Source organism: Diabrotica virgifera, chromosome 10 (assembly GCF_917563875.1).
Source record: "Diabrotica virgifera virgifera chromosome 10, PGI_DIABVI_V3a".
In the NCBI taxonomy this organism is placed as follows: Eukaryota; Metazoa; Arthropoda; class Insecta; order Coleoptera; family Chrysomelidae; genus Diabrotica; species Diabrotica virgifera.
In genome coordinates, this window is record NC_065452.1 from 118,869,613 (window position 1) to 118,890,695 (window position 21,083).

General features: G+C 32.7%; 1 protein-coding gene across 3 annotated transcripts in view; it reads right to left on the minus strand.

Moving 5' to 3' along the window:
• Window positions 1-285: 285 nt before the first annotated feature.
• Window positions 286-21,083, minus strand: part of LOC114330784 (histone deacetylase 6) — a 45,110-nt gene continuing 24,312 nt past the window's right edge. For 2 of the 3 annotated variants that reach the window (XM_050663637.1, XM_050663636.1), the window contains exons 9-13: window positions 17,617-17,795; window positions 16,211-16,527; window positions 10,854-11,049; window positions 9,655-9,934; window positions 286-4,343 (exon numbers count right to left, since the gene is read on the minus strand). In XM_050663637.1, the coding sequence (XP_050519594.1) occupies window positions 4,099-4,343; window positions 9,655-9,934; window positions 10,854-11,049; window positions 16,211-16,527; window positions 17,617-17,795 (1,217 nt within the window). In that variant the 3' untranslated portion in view covers window positions 286-4,098. Of the gene's footprint in view, window positions 4,344-9,654; window positions 9,935-10,853; window positions 11,050-11,103; window positions 11,219-16,210; window positions 16,528-17,616; window positions 17,796-21,083 lie in introns of those variants that run through there. The other variant, XM_050663638.1, reaches the window with a different exon arrangement.

A 21,083-nucleotide genomic window follows, 5' to 3' on the forward strand; every position in this document is an offset into this window, starting at 1 on the left:
GCGTCTATTATATAACAGTGATCTAATAATATTTACCAGGTCATTGTCAAGCACAGTGTTAGCAAGGTTCTGTGGTTTATTTTATCATAGGCCGCTGTGAGGTCTATCAAGGCTACTCCCACTCCCACTATCTCTTTCTGCTCAAATCCTCCTCTATGTACTCTGTTTGGTTCAGCACTTGGCCTGTGCATGATTTACCTGGCCTGAAGCCTGCTTGTTGTGGGATTAGTTTTGCATCTAATTTTTCCTGGATGCGGTTCAAAATGAGGATGAAATAAAATACAGTTTAAAAAACTACCTTTATTAAAATTTAACAAATATAAAACGTAGTTCAACATTATAACTAACATATTTATAATCCGGTCAACTTAGACATACAAATAGTGGTCAAATAACAAAAATTCGGATTTTTCTCGAAAACGGTAAGTTTTATCAAAAAAAAACCTCAAACCAAAGTTGTAGATCTTAAAATTCTCTACAAAAATAGTTTTTACGATTTTTTTCCTAAGAGTTATCATTCCTGAGATATCGCGATTCTACTAGTCACATTATAGATGATATGGACATATAAGGCACGTATATACAAAATCAGGCATTTAAGACAAGTATAAATGCATATTTGTGTCTTTTTTATATAATATATTATACTATTCTGAAAACATTTATTCAAAAGATAAATCAGTCCCCGACTGAATTTCCTCTATCCACGTGGCCTTGAAAAACATTTGGCTATACCATTGTTTAAAAAAGAAGATATTGTCTTTTTTAAACAATGCCTATACTGTTATCCGTAGGTCTTGTTCATCTACCTGTTTCGTTTAATGCTAAAGGTTCAGTTCAAGTAAATATAAGTACTTATTACAAGCGTCTGCAATTTAGTATATTTGTGCTATTTTATAGCTCCAAAAAATGTCTCAATTTTGCTTTATTTGCAATAAACTTTTAAGTGTAGATAAAATAGTTGTGGTTCATCGTGAAATGCTAAATTTAATCGAGGCTAGTGTCGCGAGAGGTGATGAGTTTACCGAGTATTTAAGAACTCGAAAATCCGTTACAATACACGTGGATTGCAGAAAATCATACACCCGGAAAACTTCAATCGCTGCAGTAAAAAGACAACGTGAGGACGAACAGGCTAGTACTTAAAAAATAAGTGCACCTCATACTAGAACGCGAGTAAGAGAATCAAATTTTTGTTTTAAAATTAATAAACTTACCTGCATAGAAGTCGGCCCACTTAAAAATTTGGTCATTTTTGATGTCTCATATTTCCTAAACCTGTTGGCCGATTTAAGTAATTTTTAGAACATGTTATAGCCTGATTATTTAACAATACCACTGTAATAATATTATTGCTAAACAGGTAAATTTTCATTGTATACCGGGTGTACCAATCAAATTGTGTTTTGTTCTCAAAGTTCGCATCACCCTGTGGAATATTCTAGTCTAGTATTTATAAAATACTGAAATTAAAACGCAACTATAGCCTCAGGTTTTCTTAACATTCTGTTTTTTTATTCATTCGTTTATGTTGGATAATAAAAAAGTTAGGTACTTTAACAACTAGACATGTTTTTCATCAATACACGGTATTTCTAAATAAGTGGGACAAACTTTAAGGGGTAATTCTACATGAAAAAGTAATGACATTTGGCTTTATAAACGTATGTCCGCAAATGTTTCGTTTCCTAGATACGGGATGTTGAAATTTTTCTTACACACTGACAATTTATTTATTGCTTTAAAACCAGTTGAGATATGCAAATGAAATTTGGTACGTTTTAAGAGATAGTTATTGCACATTTTTTGACATAAAATTAAGAATTTTATATTCACCACTAGCGTGCATACGGGTAATATGATCGGTCATATTACACGTATGCGCGCTAATGCGAAATATTAAATTCTTAATTGTATGTCAAAAAATATGCAATAACTACGTCTTAAAACCCACCAAATTTCATTGGCATATCTCAACCGGTTTTAAAGCAATAAAATAAATCGTCAGTTTGTAAGAAAAAATTCAACATCCCGTATCTCAGAAATGAAACATTTGCGGACATACGTTTATAAAGCCAACTGTCATTATTTTTTCATGCAGAATTACCCCTTAAAGTTTGTCTCACTTATTTAGAAAGACCGTGTATTGATGAAGAACATGTCTAGTTGTTGAAGTACCTAATTTTTTATTATCCAACATAAACGAATGAATCAAAAAACAGAATGTTAAGAAAACCTGAGGCTATAGTTGGGTTTTAATCTCAGTATTTTATAAATGCTAGAATATTCCACAGGGTGATGAGAACTTTGAGAAAAAAACACAGTCTGATTGGTACACCCGGTATACAATTAAAATTTACCTGTTTAGCAACAATATTATTACAGTGGTATTGTTAAAAAATCAGGCTATAACATGTTCAAAAAATCACTTAAATCGGTCAACAGGTTTTGGAAATATGAGACATCAAAAACGAGCAAGTTTTTAAGTGGGCCGATTTCTATGCACGTAAGTTTATACTGTTTATTTTGTGGCAATGAAGCCAATGAAGAAACTGAGAAAAATAAAACACAGCATCTTCGAAAAAAAATTGTAACGTGACTAAACTAAAATTCAAAGAATCCCTGTTGAAATTAGCTAAAGATCGTTCTGATGATGTTTCAAAGGCTGTTCAGAACGTATTAATTTTGAGTATGATTTAGTCGCTGCTGATGCAAAACACCATTACAGTTGTTACAAATCTTTCTTAAAACCTAATACTGGTGGTAAAATTGGCCGTCCACAAGATGAAACTGTAAACTCTGCGATGGAGAAAATGTTTCAATTCATAAAAACGAGTGATGATTGCCAGTTTTCGTTGCATGAATTAAGAAATGTTTGTCAAGATGTAGCTTTAGATGACAGATATTTAATGAAGAGACAAATGACTGCGCCACATTTGAAGAATCTTTGAATATCCAGCAAGAGGAAGAAATCTGTTGAAGTAGACTTTCAATAATATGAATATGATTAAAATATCTAAAGAAATCAAAACAATAATTAACCTAATAATCATTAGCAATATCAATAATAAGGTAATATCTAGAACTTAACGGGTATTGTTCCCTTAAATTATCCTAAAACTATAAAAATACGATTGAAGTTGAAGTATGGCAGTAGAATTATTATTACAGAGATTTAATGAAGAGACAAATGACTGCGCCACATTTGAAGAATCTTTGAATATCCAGCAAGAGGAAGAAATCTGTTGAAGTAGACTTTCAATAATATGAATATGATTAAAATATCTAAAGAAATCAAAACAATAATTAACCTAATAATCATTAGCAATATCAATAATAAGGTAATATCTAGAACTTAACGGGTATTGTTCCCTTAAATTATCCTAAAATTGTCATAACAGTGGAATAGGCCTACAGGGGAAATCACGGTAAAAAAACACGCCGAGCACACTACCTCACAGGTGGTGTGGAAATGTGTGCAATCATATATAATGTGACTCTTAAAATCACGATATCTCAGAAATGGCAACTCATAGGAAAAAAATCGTAGACTATTTTTGTAGAAAATTTTAAGATCTACAACTTTCGTTTGAGGTTTTTTTTGATAAAATTAAAAATATGTTTTAATTTTTCGAGAGAAATCCAAAAAATATCAAATTTTGACCTTTGACCCCAAATAACTTTTGTTGCACACATAGGATCGATGGGGATTTTTAAAACTTTATTTGTAATGGTAAACATCACCAGCTCTCCACCAAAATTTGGCTTTCCGGGAATTTTTGTTATTTTAAATGTCTATATTGACCGGAATATTAAGGAACATTATAGTATATTATTATGAAAATAAATATCGGTTTGTACAGAGTAAATTGAAAAAGGCGATTTAATAGGAATATGCCTTTTTGCAATATTAATTATTTGTACCCTCTGATATAACCCGCTTATTATGCAATTAAATATTATTAAAAACAGTTTGTTATGAAATAAAAAAATAATTAGGCCGTCTTTTAGACAGTTACTATAGCAACCATTTTTGAAACAAATTTGAATAGTTAATCTATTAATTAACTGTTAACTTGAACTTGTATTAAACATAACTTAATTCTTAATGACCGCCGGAATTTTTTTCCTAAAACTTTCAACAGATCCCCTTGCGTTGATTTCTTCTTCTAAGGCCGTCTCCAGTGATTGGTATTGAGCATCAGTACATGAAAAGTTCGCAATGTTTTTGCTAACTTGTAAAAATCTCCATTTGTTTCTATGAGTATCTAAGACTTTTTTAATGGTCGCTCGAGTCTCCGTTCCTATCTTCTCATCAAATCTTGGAACTGGTAAAGGATCACCTACAACCAAGTGTGAATGTTACTCTTCTTTGATAAAGACTCCCATCAAGTTTTCATCTTTTACCTTTCGATAAAAGGGATTCACTCTCAGAATTCAATTATTTCATTCTTTTACATGCTATATGATTAAAATAACACTGAACCCAAAGAACACCACAGTAAAGATCAGTTTCAACTGAATCACAGTAAACAAAGGCGTGAAACAAGATGACTCTTATCTCCCCGACACTGTTTAACTTGATATGGGAAGCAATAATAAGGAGGACAAACATCGCAAACAAAAATATCATTACAGATCAGCTTCAAGTAATATCACACGCAGATGATCTATTCATCACAGCAAAGACGAAAATGACACTTACACAAGCAATTGAAAAATTACATAAGCAAGCAAAGAAAATAGGGCTAGAGATAAACCAGTATAAAACAGAATACATTATGATAGGGAAGGGCGACACAACAACCCAGAAATATCCAATAACACAGAACCATAAATTTGCAACTGATCCACCTTTAGCTACTTGGAAGTAACAATAGGGAAAACCGAAAAAGAGAGAGAACAGAGGAAAGCATTCTGAAAGGCAAGAACACATATGAAGGGTACAGCAAAGAAGGTGCTATATCAATTTTTGCGGAAAATGCGTTTCTGGTCCCCTCTGTTAGCCAGCGATCTCGACTACCATTCTATAAATAAATAATTGCTATGAACGTGTTCAGTCAGGAATAACAATAGTTGCGTTCGCGGGTACCTGAAATTGTCAGAAAATTGGATAAATTGTCAGAACACTCATGCGCACTTTAAAATAATATAAATAATATAGTTAATAGATAAATATACAAGGTATATTTACCTAGTATAATTTAATAATTAGTTATTAATATTAATTAAAAGTAAATATACCTTGTATATTTATCTATTAACGATATTATTTATATTAAGTGAGGTTAGAAATTGTCGGCGACAATTTGTCAACTGTACACGTGAACGCACCTAATATACGGTATCCGCCAAAATAAACAGTACCGAAATTAAGAGGGCTGGGAAATTGCGCACGCAAGTTGCATTTATTATATTTGGCATACTTGTCATTAGCTGTCAACTTGACATTACGTTATGGTTAAAATCTTTGCCATTATGGTTCTTTCTACCGAAGAAAAAGATTTTGTAGTAGAACATAAATTTCCGCTCATACGGTGTTGGACGGAATAATGGCCCATGTTTAAAATAAGTGTCAGAAAGATATCAACGTTGGAATAATTTCTCGTCCCACAGATTTCGAGTATCCACCTCATTCACTGGATTTAACACCACCTGATGCCTAAATTTGGGGTATGATGAAGAATTCCATATTTCTCTCGGAAAATCCGCCAGAAACTCTTGGAGAACTACGGCACAGAATAATAACTTATTTTCAACATTTGTAGCAACCACTTTTCTTAAATATGTTTAATGATCTTCAGAAAAGTTATGAAGCTTGTTTGCAATGCCATGGTGCACATTTTGAACATATATTATGTATGTATTATAAATACTAATTCATAAATAATTTTGTTATATTCGGTACTGTTTATTTTGGCGGATACTGTATTTTAATTTCTCTAGTCACGCTAAGAAGGTGGCAAGTCCGCGCAGTCCTGGCGAAAAAAAGTGCTATGTCATGTTGTACACATAGACTGATGACATCGATGTAATTTCAGCAAATTTAGTAAATAAACGAGTTTTCGTCAGTGCATAAATAATAAAAAAACACCAGAGAGTCTTAACCTTTAAAATCATTTTTCTCGAAACTTATTATTTTGACATAGCACCTTCTTTGCCTGTACCCTTCATATGGAATGGATAGAAGTCTGCCGGAATGGGACGTTTCATCGCCGCCGGTTCATCGCCGCCGTTTCGATGCCGCCGGTTCATCGCCAGTCCATTTCAACGCCGTCCGTTTCATCGCCAGTTAGTCAGTTAATTTTGTATTATGGGAGATGACACGACACGACGTTAAATTCAGTTCAAAACTTATGACAATTAAAAAGATAAAAAATATTATTATATTTACTGTTCTACTTCCCCTAAATTTTTGTACAGAAATTTTGGGTTCTTTTCGAATTTAAGAAACAGTTTCTCTTGGTTGGAAATGTTGACCGTGAAATTTAAAAGATTATCATTATAATATATTTTATATTATAAAAGTTTAAAAGTCTATTAAAAGATTAAGTATGGCAACGGGAATGGTCATATCTCGCATTTCCTAGAATTCCTAATTAATACTAAAAATAAATAATAAATGTAACTGTCAAAAATTCGGAAATATATCAGATAGCGATTAACTGACTGGCGATGAATCGGCCGGTGATGAATCGGCTGGCGATGAATCGACCGGCGATGAACTGGCGGCATCGAAACGGCGGTGATGAAATGGCGGCGATTAAACGTCCTAGACCCGAAATCTGCTGAGAAGTAAGATAACAAAGATGAACCTATACATATATGGCCTGTTGTTACATTATGGGATGGAAACAACGACGCTTAACACGAAAGAGAGAGAAAGAAGAATGAAAACAAATGCCGAAATTGAAGAATTAAAAGGAGAAAATCTAGTCAGATACATAAAATCTCTTCGCTTAGAATGAATAGGACAGATATGCCCACACTCAGTATGTTCAGAAGGATAATTAACTGGACATCACTATGGCCCAGGTGTAGAAGAAGGGCTAGATATCTGAGTGATGTCGAGAAATAAGAACAATAAATGTTAAAGACTGGAAATTTCCGTGCAAGGACAGGAAGAAATGAAAAAAAGTCACGACAGCATCAACTAGAGGAATAATCCACCTCACGTAAGAATAGGATTTTGAACGCTATGGCGTTAGCTATAATCTCTAGGCAGGGCCCCCGTAAGGGTTTATTACTGGCGCCTGTGTGCAAAAAAGGATTTTGGCGCCCTTTAAGGCATTTTGGATTATATTTTTTATTTATTTTTGAAGGAAGGTAGGTGCTTGAAATAAACAAAAAAACTGAACTTTAGAAGTCATATTTATAGTCCATTCACTCAAGATAAAATATTGGAAAACCTCCGAATTTTAAAGAACCGCTTAAATTGACATGAAATTTGGCATACACATAGCTAACATGTCAAAGAAAAAAAGTGATATTGTGCCGATGTGTGCTTTTGCCCTGAATGTGAGTTTCACCCTTCTCGGGGGTGAAAAAACATACGTTCAAAAAAGTCCGGAATTGGATAGAATGACTAATACTTTTCAAGTTATTTGCGAGTAAATATGTTTATTTTTCAACTAAAAAAAAAAACACGTTTTTAGACGGATTTTCGCAAATAACTCAAAAAGTAAAAGTAAAAGGAGGTTCTTATTCATCAAATTCCAAATCAAATATTTTAACGTGAAATAACCAAAAAATCAAGCACTCGTCAGGGAAAACGCCTCATAATTTTAAAGTGTTTAAAAGAAGCGATATTTTTGTTTTTTTTTTAAATTTTTTTAACATCAAAATTAAGTAATTACTCTCAAAATAATGTTGGTCCCTTGTTTTTGGTAAAAAAAATCGTGAAAATAACCCCCTAATTAGCAAATCAAATGAAATTAATCGTTACCGCTTCGCCACAAGTTACTTTATTATGTATTGTTTATATGATCTGAAGTTTTATCGGTTTAAAGTGCTTATTTTTGAAAAGGCTGTAGTTCAAATGGATTGAACGAGTCACTAATCACGAGTGTATGCAAATTTTGAACAGCCATATCTTAACCAATTTTTGTCTTACAAGAAAATAAAAAATCCAAAATATTCAAAAAAGCCAAACCTACATTTTTTTATTGCTTGAGATTTTTGGTATCACTAATAATTTTTAAGTTAGGTATTTGGAAAAAAGGAATTTTTTCATGATTAAAAAAATTAATTTGAAATCAAATTTCTTCAAAAATGAGCCCTTTAAAACTTTAAACCGATGAAGCTTACAATATCATGTAAACAATACATTGTATATGAAGTAAATAGTCAAGCAGTAACGATTAATTTTATTTGGAATGCTAATTAGGGTGAGATTTTTACGATTTGTTTTACGAAAAAAGGTTGTTTGTTGCTTGTTCTTGCTGCTAGTAAGTTTTTAAAAAATCAAAAATAAAGCTTTTTTTAACACTTTAAAGAAGTTGTAATGATTTTTCACCGAAAAGTGCTTAATTTTTTGGTTATTTCACGTTAAAATATTCGATTTGGAATTTGACGAATAAGAACCTACTTTTCATTAGCTACAACTCTGCTTCTACTGGGTTTGCAAACTTCATATATTAATAATTTTTTCACTTCTTTGTAAGCTATATTTTTGTTAAAGTGCACTTTACATCAACAATAAATTGAACAAGAAATTGACCAACTTCTTCAAGGTCACATTTGACTTATACAAAACACAATTCTACATCCAATTTTGCCGTGAATAAAAAGAAAATAAAGAAATTTGACACAATAAAACATATCCAATTGTTCTCTTTCATCAAATTCCTTCATTTTCTTTTACAAACCATACATTTTGTACACGTCAAATTTGGCCTTGAATAACTTTGTCAATTTCTTGTTCAATTTATTGTTGATGTAAAGTGGACATAAGAAGAGTATTTCTTCGATAAAATAATTCATTTTTGAGTTATTTGCGGAAAACCATCTAAAAACGAGGTTTTTTGTTGAAAGATGAACATATTCACTCGCAAATAACTCGAAAAAACAAAAGTTGCTTAGAATTAGTCAGTTTATCCAATTCCGCACTTATTTTGAACGTATGATTTTCGCCCCCAAGAATACCCCCAGGTATTCTCGGGCGTATTCCTTTGAGAATACCACTTTTGCCCCCAATATCACTTCTTTTCTTATTAGCTATGTGTATGACAAATTTCATGTCAATCGAAGCGGTTCTTTAAAATTCACACCAAAAACCGTGAGTAAATAGACTATTATTTTTGTAGACTAAAATATCAAAATGAAAGAAATTGAACAAAATCATAACAAAATAAATTAAAGTGCCTAACTTCTAACATGTTCTCGCAAATGAGAATCGGCAGGATTCTCATTACTAACTGGATGATATACTAATACAATTTCGTATGTGTTTATACTTCTTAATCCTATTTAATTTTTTAAAATTAATTTTTGTTTTTTTGTTTGTTTGTTTTTTTTTGCAATTTTTGAACCCGGGTTTTGGCGCTCCTAAAGGATGGGGCTAGTGTGCGTTGCACACGTTGCACATATGGTAGCGGGGGCCCTGTCTCTAGGGATTGTAATGCTTAATGAATGAATGAATGAAACTCAACTTACCTAGTAGTGCTTTAACACACATAGTCATGGAAAGAGCCGTACTCTCGAGGTGGTATCCTCCTTCCAGGAGTATTAGCTGTTTTCCGCTAGCTAGAGGTTTGAGCGTTTGAATAAACTGTCCATACATTTCAGGACTAACTTTATAGCCGTTTCCCAAGGGATCAAAATATGCGGCGTCAAATCCAGCTGATACAATCACAAATTGGGGATCGTATGAGTAGGCCAAAGGAAGTACAAGTTTATGCCAGACAGCCCAATAGTCGGCATCTGTCTTGTTCCCCTAAAAATACAATGTTTTGGTAAAGGTGATTCATTAGGGTGTTCCGAAAAAACCAAAGTTTAAAAATGTTGATCTCCCCGGCTGAAAATTTCAACCCAAAATGTTAACCATAACCCTTGTCGCAATCCCCCTAAAATTTTTTTAAAAATCTCCACGTGAAAAATGGGTAATATTCATTATTTAATCTCCATATTAATAATCGCCTATGATTTTTTTCTAAATGTCAAAATAAAATTTAAAACTGAGTTTACTTGTTTGTTTTCTTATAAAAAGTTATAGATTAAAAACATCTTTGAAAAACCCAAAACAAAATTTTTTTTGGGAGCTTGGGACAAGTGTTAGGGTTAACATTTTGGGCTGAAATTTGAAATTGAGGGTTAATAGGCTATCCATCACCAAAAAACAACCGGGGATATCAAAAAAAGAAAAGAGAACAATAATTAAAAATCTTTGAAAAACCAAAAAATAAAATTTGCTTTGGGGGCTTGAGACAAGGGCTAGGGCTAACATTTTGGGCTGAAATTTTAAATTGAGGGTGTATAGGCTACCCATCACCAGAAAACAGCCGGGCAGATCAACATTTTTAAACTTTAGTTTTTTCATGTTGTTCTGAAGCTATTTCCTTGTGGCATTTTTATAATCAACTATTTTTAATGGGAATAAGCCACAATTTTACCAAAAAAATGATTTTATTAACGTTTCGAAGCCCAAATCGGGTTTCGTCGTCAAAATACAAAATACTACTAAAATAAACAAAAACAATGTTGTTGCTAAGTAACAAAATTCTTCTAATAATTTATTTAGTTTTTTCGGAACACCCTAGTCTAGTGATTCATCTTAAAATAAATGTTCTTTGTTAGGTTTGTTTCTACAGTAGAAAGAGTTTGACGGTTTTTTACAGTACAGTAAAATGTCTTACCGAATTAAATGGGATGTTAATATTGTAGCCTTCGCCCGGGCCAGTGCCAATGTGGTCAACATTTCCCTTTTTAAAAAATGGGAAAAATTTAGCGCTATCAAAGCGATGTATGGAAATATACATTATGTCATTACGTTCAAACGTGAGATCTTGGGTTCCATTTCCATGATGAATATCGAAGTCTACTATCAATATTCTAAAAATAAACAAATAATTACGCAACAACTCAAGAAATAGAAATGGCAATAGATGACAAAGATATAGGCTATAAGCGATGTATGGAAATATACATTATGTCATTACGTTCAAACGTGAGATCTTGGGTTCCATTTCCATGATGAATATCGAAGTCTACTATCAATATTCTAAAAATAAACAAATAATTACGCAACAACTCAAGAAATAGAAATGGCAATAGATGACAAAGATATAGGCTATTTATTATGTAGTTATTAGTCAATGGACCTCTAAATATGAAAAACCCGTGGAGTGCTACCATTTAAAGTGGTGCGTTTTTGAGAAAGTGGTGAATTAGTCCCTAGGCACAGGGCGAATTAGGGTGAGTTCTATGCACTTTTGGTGCAAACACGTCTACAGGACAATTGTTCCAGGCTAAATTTACTATCAAAACATCATATTTTAAAGTAATAAATATTTTTTTACAAAAATATATTCAAAATTAAAGCGAGAAAAAAACACGAAAGATAGCAATTCTGTTTTTTGCCCCATAACTTTTTTCCACGGGGATATAGGTATAGGCATTGCTTCACAGAAAAAAAACTTCCACCCTTCTTCTTTAAAGTGGCGTTTGGTAGAAGTCTATAATTTATATTTTCTAATATGATTTTTCAAAGTTCGCCACTCACAGTGATTTTGGCCTATTTTCCTTGTTACTACTCAAACATTGTTCTGTAACGTTTTCTACGTAGCTTTAGGTATACGAAATGTTAAATTTAATAAGAATAAAAGTCAACTACCTTTAAAATGGTCTATTATAGAAGGCTGTATAACTATTTTTAAGCAAGATATGGCTGCTTTCAAAGTTTTATACTTTTAATGATTTTTGATATATTTTATGATTATTTTTAAATTTCTCATTATAACTTTTTTTATTGTATATTTAGGTATATACATTGTACAACAAAAGAGAAAGCTTATTTCGTTCACTTTAAAATGGTGTATTGTAAAAAATTCTAGGACTATTTTTAAACAAGATATATGCTTTTAAAAATGTGACATATACACATGCCATAGGTCCCACTAAGTTGGAACCTTATGGAAAACTTTTTTATTATTAACTTTATGAAAAAAAAAAAATTATTCTTTATAAAATGCTCTGCATAGTCTAAAATTTAAGATGCAATCATCACATATAAAATTTTATCAATAGTGTACGAGGTATGTTAAAAAATGTGAATTTCACTTAAGAGTAAAGTACCTTTATATTTCACAATATCGAAAAGTGTTATTAACAAAAGTTATTTGGAATTAAAAATTATGTTATATGCAATTATATTTTTCTAATTGAAAAAAATAAAAAAAATTTAAAATTTTTCTCAAATTACGGATATTCTTGGATATCCTACGGATATCTTCTTTAGAAATAGTCCTAGAATTTTTTGCAATCTTCTTCTTTCTTAAGTGCCATCTCCGCGACGGAGGTCGGCAATTATCATAGCTATTCGGATTTTAGAGACCGCTGCTCTGAAAAGTTCATTTGATGTACATCCGTACCATTCTCTCAGGTTGCGCAGCCACGATATACTTTTGCAATACACCATTTTAAAGTAAAGAAAATAAGCTTTCTTTTATACCAAAATATATATACCTAAATGTACAAGAAAAAAAGTCACAATGAGAAATTTAAAAAATAATCACTAAAAATATCAAAAATCATTAAAAGTATAAAACCTTGAAAAAGCATAACTTGCTTAAAAAGAGCCGTATAGTCTTATACAATAGACCATTTTAAAGGTAATTGACTTCTCTTTCTACTAAATCTACCATTGTATATACCTAGAGATGCGTAGAAAAAAGTTACAGAACAATGTTTGCGAAATAATGGGGAAAACGGCCCAAAAAATACTGTGAGTGGCGAACTTTGAAAAATCCTATTTCGAAAACTATAAATCCTAGAGACTTTTGCCAAACTTCATTTTAAAGAGGAAGAATGGACGTTATTTTTCGCTGAAGCAATGCCTATACCTATATCCCCGTGGAAAAAAGTTATGGGGCAAAAAACAAAATTGCTTTCTTTTGTGTTTTTTTCTTGTTTTTTTTTTAATATAGTTTTGTAGAAAAACATTATTTTGACTTTAAAATGTGATATTTAGATAGTCAATTTAACCTGGAACAATTTTCCTGTAGACGCGTTTGTACCAAAAGTGCATAGAACTCACCCTAATTCACCATGTGCCTCGGGACTAATTCACCCCTTTCTCAAAAACGCACCCATTTAGATAGTAGCACTCCGCGTTTTTTTCAAATTTGGAGCTCTATTGACCATATGAGCCAATAGAATCCCGTTAACGTTGTAGTTCCTTTTAACTCTCTTATTTTGAACATAATCAATAGCCTAATATTCATGTCATTAAAATTTGTACTTGAATCAAACTGCTATCATAAAAATTAGAGATAACTACACCGACGGAATCTCCATACAACGAGGAGGCAGACAAGGTTGCATTTTGTCCCCAACATGTTTCAATATTTACTCGGACCAGTTATTTAGTCACTTGAGAGACAGCCATATGGAATAAAAATCAACGGGGAACTATTTAATATAAATAGATAAGCGGAGGATACAGTAATTCTGTTAGAAAATATTCAAGGTCTCCAAATTCTGCTTGATCGTATTCACGAAGTATGAGAGGAGACGGGCATTCAAATAAACTCAAACAAAACCAAATTTTTATATTTTTTCGTAACTCACATCCAGATGCAGACCTTCAATTAAATGAAGTCCAAGTTGACAAAAGGGCATATCTGGTAACTGTCATAACGGACCAACTAGATCCAAGCATTGAAATAAAACGCAGGATAGCAATGACTAAAACTACTTTTATGAAAATGAAGTAATTTCTTTACAATAACCATCTCAATTTAGAACTAAGACAAAGAATGGTCAACTGCTATGTTTGGTCTGTACTTTTGTATGGTGCAGAAATGTGGACACAAGTATCGACCATGAATAGAACTGAAGCATTGGAAATGTTCATTCCTAGATGGATGCTGAAGATACCTTGTACAGCAAGAAAAGCTAATGAGCAAGTACTAAGGAGGGTCAACAAAGATAGAGAACTGCTAAAGACTGTTAAACAGCGGCAAATGTCTTATCTGGAACATATATTTATTTATTTATTTATTAACGGGATAAACCCATTACATACAAAATACAATAAAGCAGTAAAACTACAACTATAAAACACAAACATAAAAATAAAAAGAATATAAAATATTTTTAAATGATGAAAACAACTGAATCAATTATAAAAGTTAAATCTATTTAATTTTTTTTTAAATTCAAAATTCAAGACGCCCGAGTTCTTGTTTAATAGAGGAAACTGAAGAACCAAACAGATCTATTAGATGACTAAACTTGTTTCCATACAGGGTCAATCTACTAATTGGTGCATATTGACCATAATTTGTAGCATGCCGTTGTTCCTTGAATATTTGTGGATTTCGTGTCGAATCTAGCAGGTATATTAAAGTATACAAGACTTGACAATTCTTCGGAGTTAATAACACCAGAGATAATTTTGCGAAGATAACAAATATCCAACATGACTCTTCTGCGTTCAAGAGTTTGTAAATTTAATCTCATTAATATATTGTCATAAGTATAATTTCTAACTGTTAAACCCATCTTAAAAGCTGCAAAACGTAAAAATTTGTTTTGAACCTTTTCAATATTTAGGATTTGATATGCATAACTAGGTGACCAGACAATAGAACCATATTCAATAATTGATCTCATGATACTGCAATATAAGATTTTTATTGTGTGAATTGACAAATCTTTTGATGAACGTAATACAAAACCCAACATCTTAAATGCCTTCGAAACAGTATGGTCAATGTGAGAGTAAAATGTTAATTTACAATCAAATATTATACCTAAATCCCGAATTTCGTTCACACGTGTGACAGGAGTATTATTAATAAAATATTGATGGTGAATAGGCGAATGGGATCTAGCAAAAGTTATTAAAAAGCATTTATTAATATTAAGTTCCATATCATTTCTACCACACCACTCATAAAAATCATTTACTTGTGACTGAAGCTGAAAAATGTTATCCTCATTATTGACATTCTTATATATTTTAACATCATCAGCAAACATTAAAAAGTTAACTTCCTTAAAAATAGAGTGAACATCATTCAAGAACAAATTAAATAGAAGAGGGCCACAGTGGGAACCTTGCGGTACTCCAGATGTAGCTGTAAAAGCATTAGAAAGAAAACATCCTATTTTTACACTTAAACTACGATTAGTCAGGTAATTTTGCATCCAATCAAAGAGACTTCCAGAAATACCATATTATGCTGTAAGTTTCGCAAGTAAGATATTATGATTGACCTTAGCGAATGCTTTAGAAAAGTCAGTATAGATGGAATCTACTTGTAACTTGTTTTCCAAAGCAATAACAATGTCATTCTGATAAAGAAGTAAATTAGTTACTGTAGATTTACCCTGTACAAAACCGTATTGTTCATTCATCTTATATCTTTTATGATATTTTTTCTTTTCTATTATTAATCGTTTTAACTCCGGGCTAGACCAAATTGGAAATGTACTTGTCTTACATACTTTTTGAGGAACATAAGAATTTATTGCATGATTGATAATATCGTAAAATTTAGACACAGCGTCCTCAACATTCAAAGCCTTTAGTGACTCCCAATTTATTTCCAACAAGAAAAAGTTCATACGAATGTAATCACCGTTTTTAAAATCATAATATGACTCTGCGTACATTAAAGAATCACTGTTATTTATTATATTAACATTGAACATTACACCATTGTGGTTAAGGGAGTTAGGAAAAATTAAATCAGCAGCATTTACAACACTCAACTCGTTACAATTAGAAAAGATTAAGTCTAAAATTACATTTCTACTATTGGACACAAAATTATTTTGAAAAATGTTGTAGAAACTACAGCAATTAACCATATGTAAAGCTGGTGAATTTGGTGGATAGTTCGATAAACTAACTCCTAAATTATCGTGAGAAGAAATCGATATAGAAAAGTACAACTGGTCCTTAAAGGCAAAATAGAGGGCCTTAGAAGTGTAACATCGGATAATTCTATAGCATGTGAAGAAGATAAAATCATTTTTAACTTACCGTGAATATTTATGTACATCAATGAGATAATTTGCTGCTATCACTGCATTATTAAAGAAACAGAACCCTGATCCGTCGTCATGGCACGCATGGTGCCCAGGTGGCCTAACAACTGCTACTCCAGACCTAACTATATTCCTCTGGATATTGGTAATCAGTGTAAGAATGCAAGATACACATTTTAATACGCAATCAGCAGTAAATTCATTCCGGTACCAATCAGGTTGAACAGGAAGGTCTTGCAGTCTCAAGATTCTGTCTATGTATTGTACATGATGGACCTTTTGAATCCATGCTTCACAGTCAACTTGATCATCCTAAAATAAAAAGCGCCAATGAACCATGTTTGTTTTTCTAAGTACAATTGTACAGAAATATATGAAAAATCGAAGATCACTCAGGTAGCAAATCAAGGAGAGGTGACCTCAGTTGAACGCGTTTGTGCATAGAGTAAACATCCATTTAAAATGAATTGCATACGAGATCAATGATTTTGCGACATTGCCAGATAAAATCGTTAAATAGTTATTTATTTAGAATACTTTCTTTAGCCTTTAACTACTCGCGCATCAAGTTATCACATACGTACACGCGTGGCGTACTTTATACACCACAAGCAACCACGTAACAACAGCGTTTTTGTTTATTTCTTTTTGAAAAAATACACTTAGTTGTTTGTTATAAACCTTATTCGGCATCAGCAAATGCCTGTAGTTCCTTCTCAGTAAGTCAATTGGGATTTCTAACTGGAACCTGATCCCTTGAAAAATAAAATTACCAATAAAAAATTTTTTTTGAAATGTGATTTTTTACATGAGAAAAAGTATTGTTTATAAAGAAAAATAGATCTTGTGCCATAATGACTAAAAAACAATTGAAAGATGTACTTACATTACTAGGATCGTGGCGTGTTTTGTACACCACCGGAAACAACAAATAATAAACTGGTAATTACGATCTTTTCTGAACGCCAATTATAAGGAAACTAAAACCAATTGTAGAGCACATTCCAGTGATAGGTTAGATAGATCAAAAGGTCAAAAATTAAATTCATTTTTTAAATATATTTGTAGTAGAATTCCTATATCTGACGTACAAAATACGCTAGCGCGTGTAGTTAAAGGTTAATAAACATGATTACAAGTGCCGTGAAAAATAGGATACTCAGTGCACAATCCCGTGAAATAATACACAATGTTTTAAAATTTACACAGGAGGAATCAGAAGGAAATTTTACTGTGAAACAGGTACCACATAAAAAACCTTTGAAACCCGATTGATCTGACAACGTCGCATAACCCAAGTTTTCTATCGGTCTGACTTTTCAGAGCAATTAAAAAACTGACTTGAATATTTGATATGATTTTTTTTCGATAAAAGTATTAAAAAACTTTTATTTACTTTACCTTAATATGTTTCAACCGTTCTAGCAGTCCAAATTTATCAAAAGTCTTTATTATTTCCGTGATACGTTCCGGTCTCTCTGGAACTTCTTTACCTGTCGTAATTTTAGATTTGTGCTTGAGCAGAAGTTCATCGTATACGTATCCAACTTCATGAGAAACATTGTAGATTGAGGCATAAGCTACACAATGATAAACAAAACAGTTATAAATCGTTTAAAAACGGAGGTTATTTATCAATGTAATGTCCGAACACAAAGAAACTGCTAAAAGATACTGAACAATGTGCACATTAAGAATATAAGAGGATTTAGACCATGGATAGTATTACATAAATCCTTTGAGATTTCCTTTGAACGATCAACCCATCAATCCCAAAGACAATATTTAATGCATTTTGGTCTTTAATGTCAGTTTTATTAGCGATACAGATTGCTTGTTTTTTAATGTGATTCATATAGTAAATTGGAGATAATTCATATTCAAGAACAACTAATATGTATCAATAATAGAACTACCCCATATCGCTGGTACCTATGAGTAATGTGATTCCTAATACATTTTCAGTGAAAATAATACCTCTTTGATAAGTGTTGGCGATACAATTTTTTTATATGCGTGTCCGCGAAGATTATACCTCCCAAAATATTTATGACGAAAAGATTTAGTTCTTAATAGATGCCGACGAAAACAATTATTCCCCTTTCTGTTCTCGCGAAAAAAATAATTTCTGGAATATTTACAGCGAAGGAATCATCTTTCAATAAGGGACCACCAGGCCCGGCTTAAGGGCCGGGCAAACCGGGCGCTTGCCCGGGGCGCCGCGAATGTAGAGCGCCGGAGGCGCCCTTGCATTCGCGGCTCCTCAGATTTGTCGACCACCAACAGCGGGCGATCCACTAAGTTGGTGATCCACAGCTCTGAACAAACAACGTGTGGTGCATTTTCCTTTTACTTATCTTGGACACTTTTACTTTGGAAATAATGGGGTTAATCAAATTACATTTTTAATAATAACAACGATGGCTATACACCAAATACTAGATAGTTTTAATGGCAAACCGATGTGCTTTATACCGATTGAGTCTTCAACAGGTGAAGCACTTACTGACGTTCTCTTGTCCAAACTGAACGAAATGAACCTGCCAATAGGGAACATGCGAGGACAAGGGTACGATAATGGAACAAATATGAGAGGGAAAAACGCTGGGGTTCAAAAAAGAATTTTGGACATCAATCCTCGCGCGTTTTTTGTCCCTTGTAGCGCACACACTCTTAACCTGGTCGTCAATGACTCAGCGTTGTCTTGTACCGATGCTGTAAACTTTCTCATGGGTTTACAAGAAATGTATAACTATTTGTCTGCCTCTACCATCGATGGACAGTTCTAAAAAAACATGTATCTGCTCTGACTGTGAAACCACTCAGCGACACAAGATGGGAAAGTCGCATTGACGCGATCGGACCTGTACGTTACCAAGCTGGTGAAATCCATGATGCACTTCTTGAATTATCCACTGATCCATCAGGTGATGCTTATGCTAAAAGTACAGCCTTAGGTCTGGCTAAGAAGCTGAAAAACTTCAAATTTATTTGCTGTCTGGTGGTTTGGAATACAATTCTCTCGAGGATAAATGTGATCAGTAAACTGCTACAACAAGAAGATTTTGATATGCAGCCGCTATGGAACTGATAGCTTCTGTAAAGTCCTACTTTAAAGAAATAAGAAGTGACAAGGGGTTTGAAGAAATGCTTGTTGATGCCCGAGAAGTAGCAGAAAGCCTACAAAGTCTTTACAAACTGAAAAGAGAAGACATCAATACTCTAATGACTAAATGTGCAGACCTGCAGATATCTCTAACTGATGGAGAGCACCGTGATGTTGAAGGACACCAGATGTATCAGGAACTCTTAGTGCTGAAAACAGTTCTACCCGACGATTGTGGAGATAAACCAAAGGACATTTTGAAATTTATTTCATCACATTCTTTAAGTGAGAACTTTCCAAACGTTTGTGTAGCTCTAAGAATTCTTCTTTCTCTTCCAGTAAGTGTTGCATCTGGAGAAAGAAGCTTTTCTAAACTTAAGTTAATTAAAAACTACTTAAGATCCACTATGTCCCAAGAACGGCTAGTAGGACTGGCACTTATGTCTATAGAATATGATGTATTACAACGACTTGATTTAAGCAACATCATTAAAGACTTTACTGAAAAAAAGACTCGTAAAGTTGCCTTTGTAAACTAGACTTGCAATACTTAAAGAAGCCTAACAGACTAAATTACATCATTGACACCAGGCTATTGTTCATTGTTCTTTATATAATATTTTTAAATACAATGTAAATATACTTTACGTCCAAACTGTGTCCAAAGTCTTATGTTTCTTTAACTGACACTGCAAAATATACAACGGTTATGTAAAACAAAATGGCGTTGATTTACTATCCAATTACATTTATATGGTATTACACACTTTTTGTGAGTGTCAAATTGACACTGTCTGTGTGTCATATGCACATACGGTGTCAATATAACACACAGTTGGTGTCCAAATTACACACAGACGGTGTCAATATGACACACAAAAGGTGTTAACATCCTGTGATACCATGCTGTGTTGATTTAACATGAACATTTTTACAGTGGGGCTGTCAAAGGTCTTAAAATGAGCAGTTACTCGAAAAGTGTTGCAAACTTAAAAACCAGCTGATTGTTGTTGTTTTTATAGGGGTTTTTACTAGGAGGGGGGGGGGCGACTCAAAGGATCCTTGCCCGGGTGAAAATTTCGTCTTGAGCCGGGCCTGGTGACCACAAAAAAATAATTTTGTTAATGTACCGGCGAATACTATAACTTTCAACAGATTGTGGAGAAAACAATTACTTCTCTACAGATATGGGCGAAAAAAATGATTGGTATTTACGTGCCCAAGAAGATTATAAATTTAAAAATATTTGTGACGAAAGGAATTATTTTTATACCAGGAACAACAAAAAATAATTCTTTTTATGTGTACATCTACGAAGATCATAACTCCCAAAATATTTATGACGAAAACATCTAGTTCTTAATAGATGACGACGAATATAATATTATTTACGTTTCTGTTCTTGCGGAAAAATAACTCCTCGAAGATTTACATTAAACAAAAATTATTTTCCAGTAGAGTAGCTACGAAAATAAAATTTGCCGTCGTTTTTTTAGGATTATTCTTTTCTCAGCGCATTATTAGGATTCATAATCTTCGCAAACATAGAAATAGTAATTTAATTTAATTTTTAGTAATATTAATTTTCGTGGAAACATAATAAGAAATAATTCTTTTTACAGGTAATTATTGTGAACTTTTTCTTATCGCCGCACCGTATTAGAAGTTATGGTCTTCGAAAGTATAGAACAGAAAAATATTTTTCGCTCTCATTCACTCATGATCATAATTTTCACCGTGCAATATTAGGAGTTATTATCTT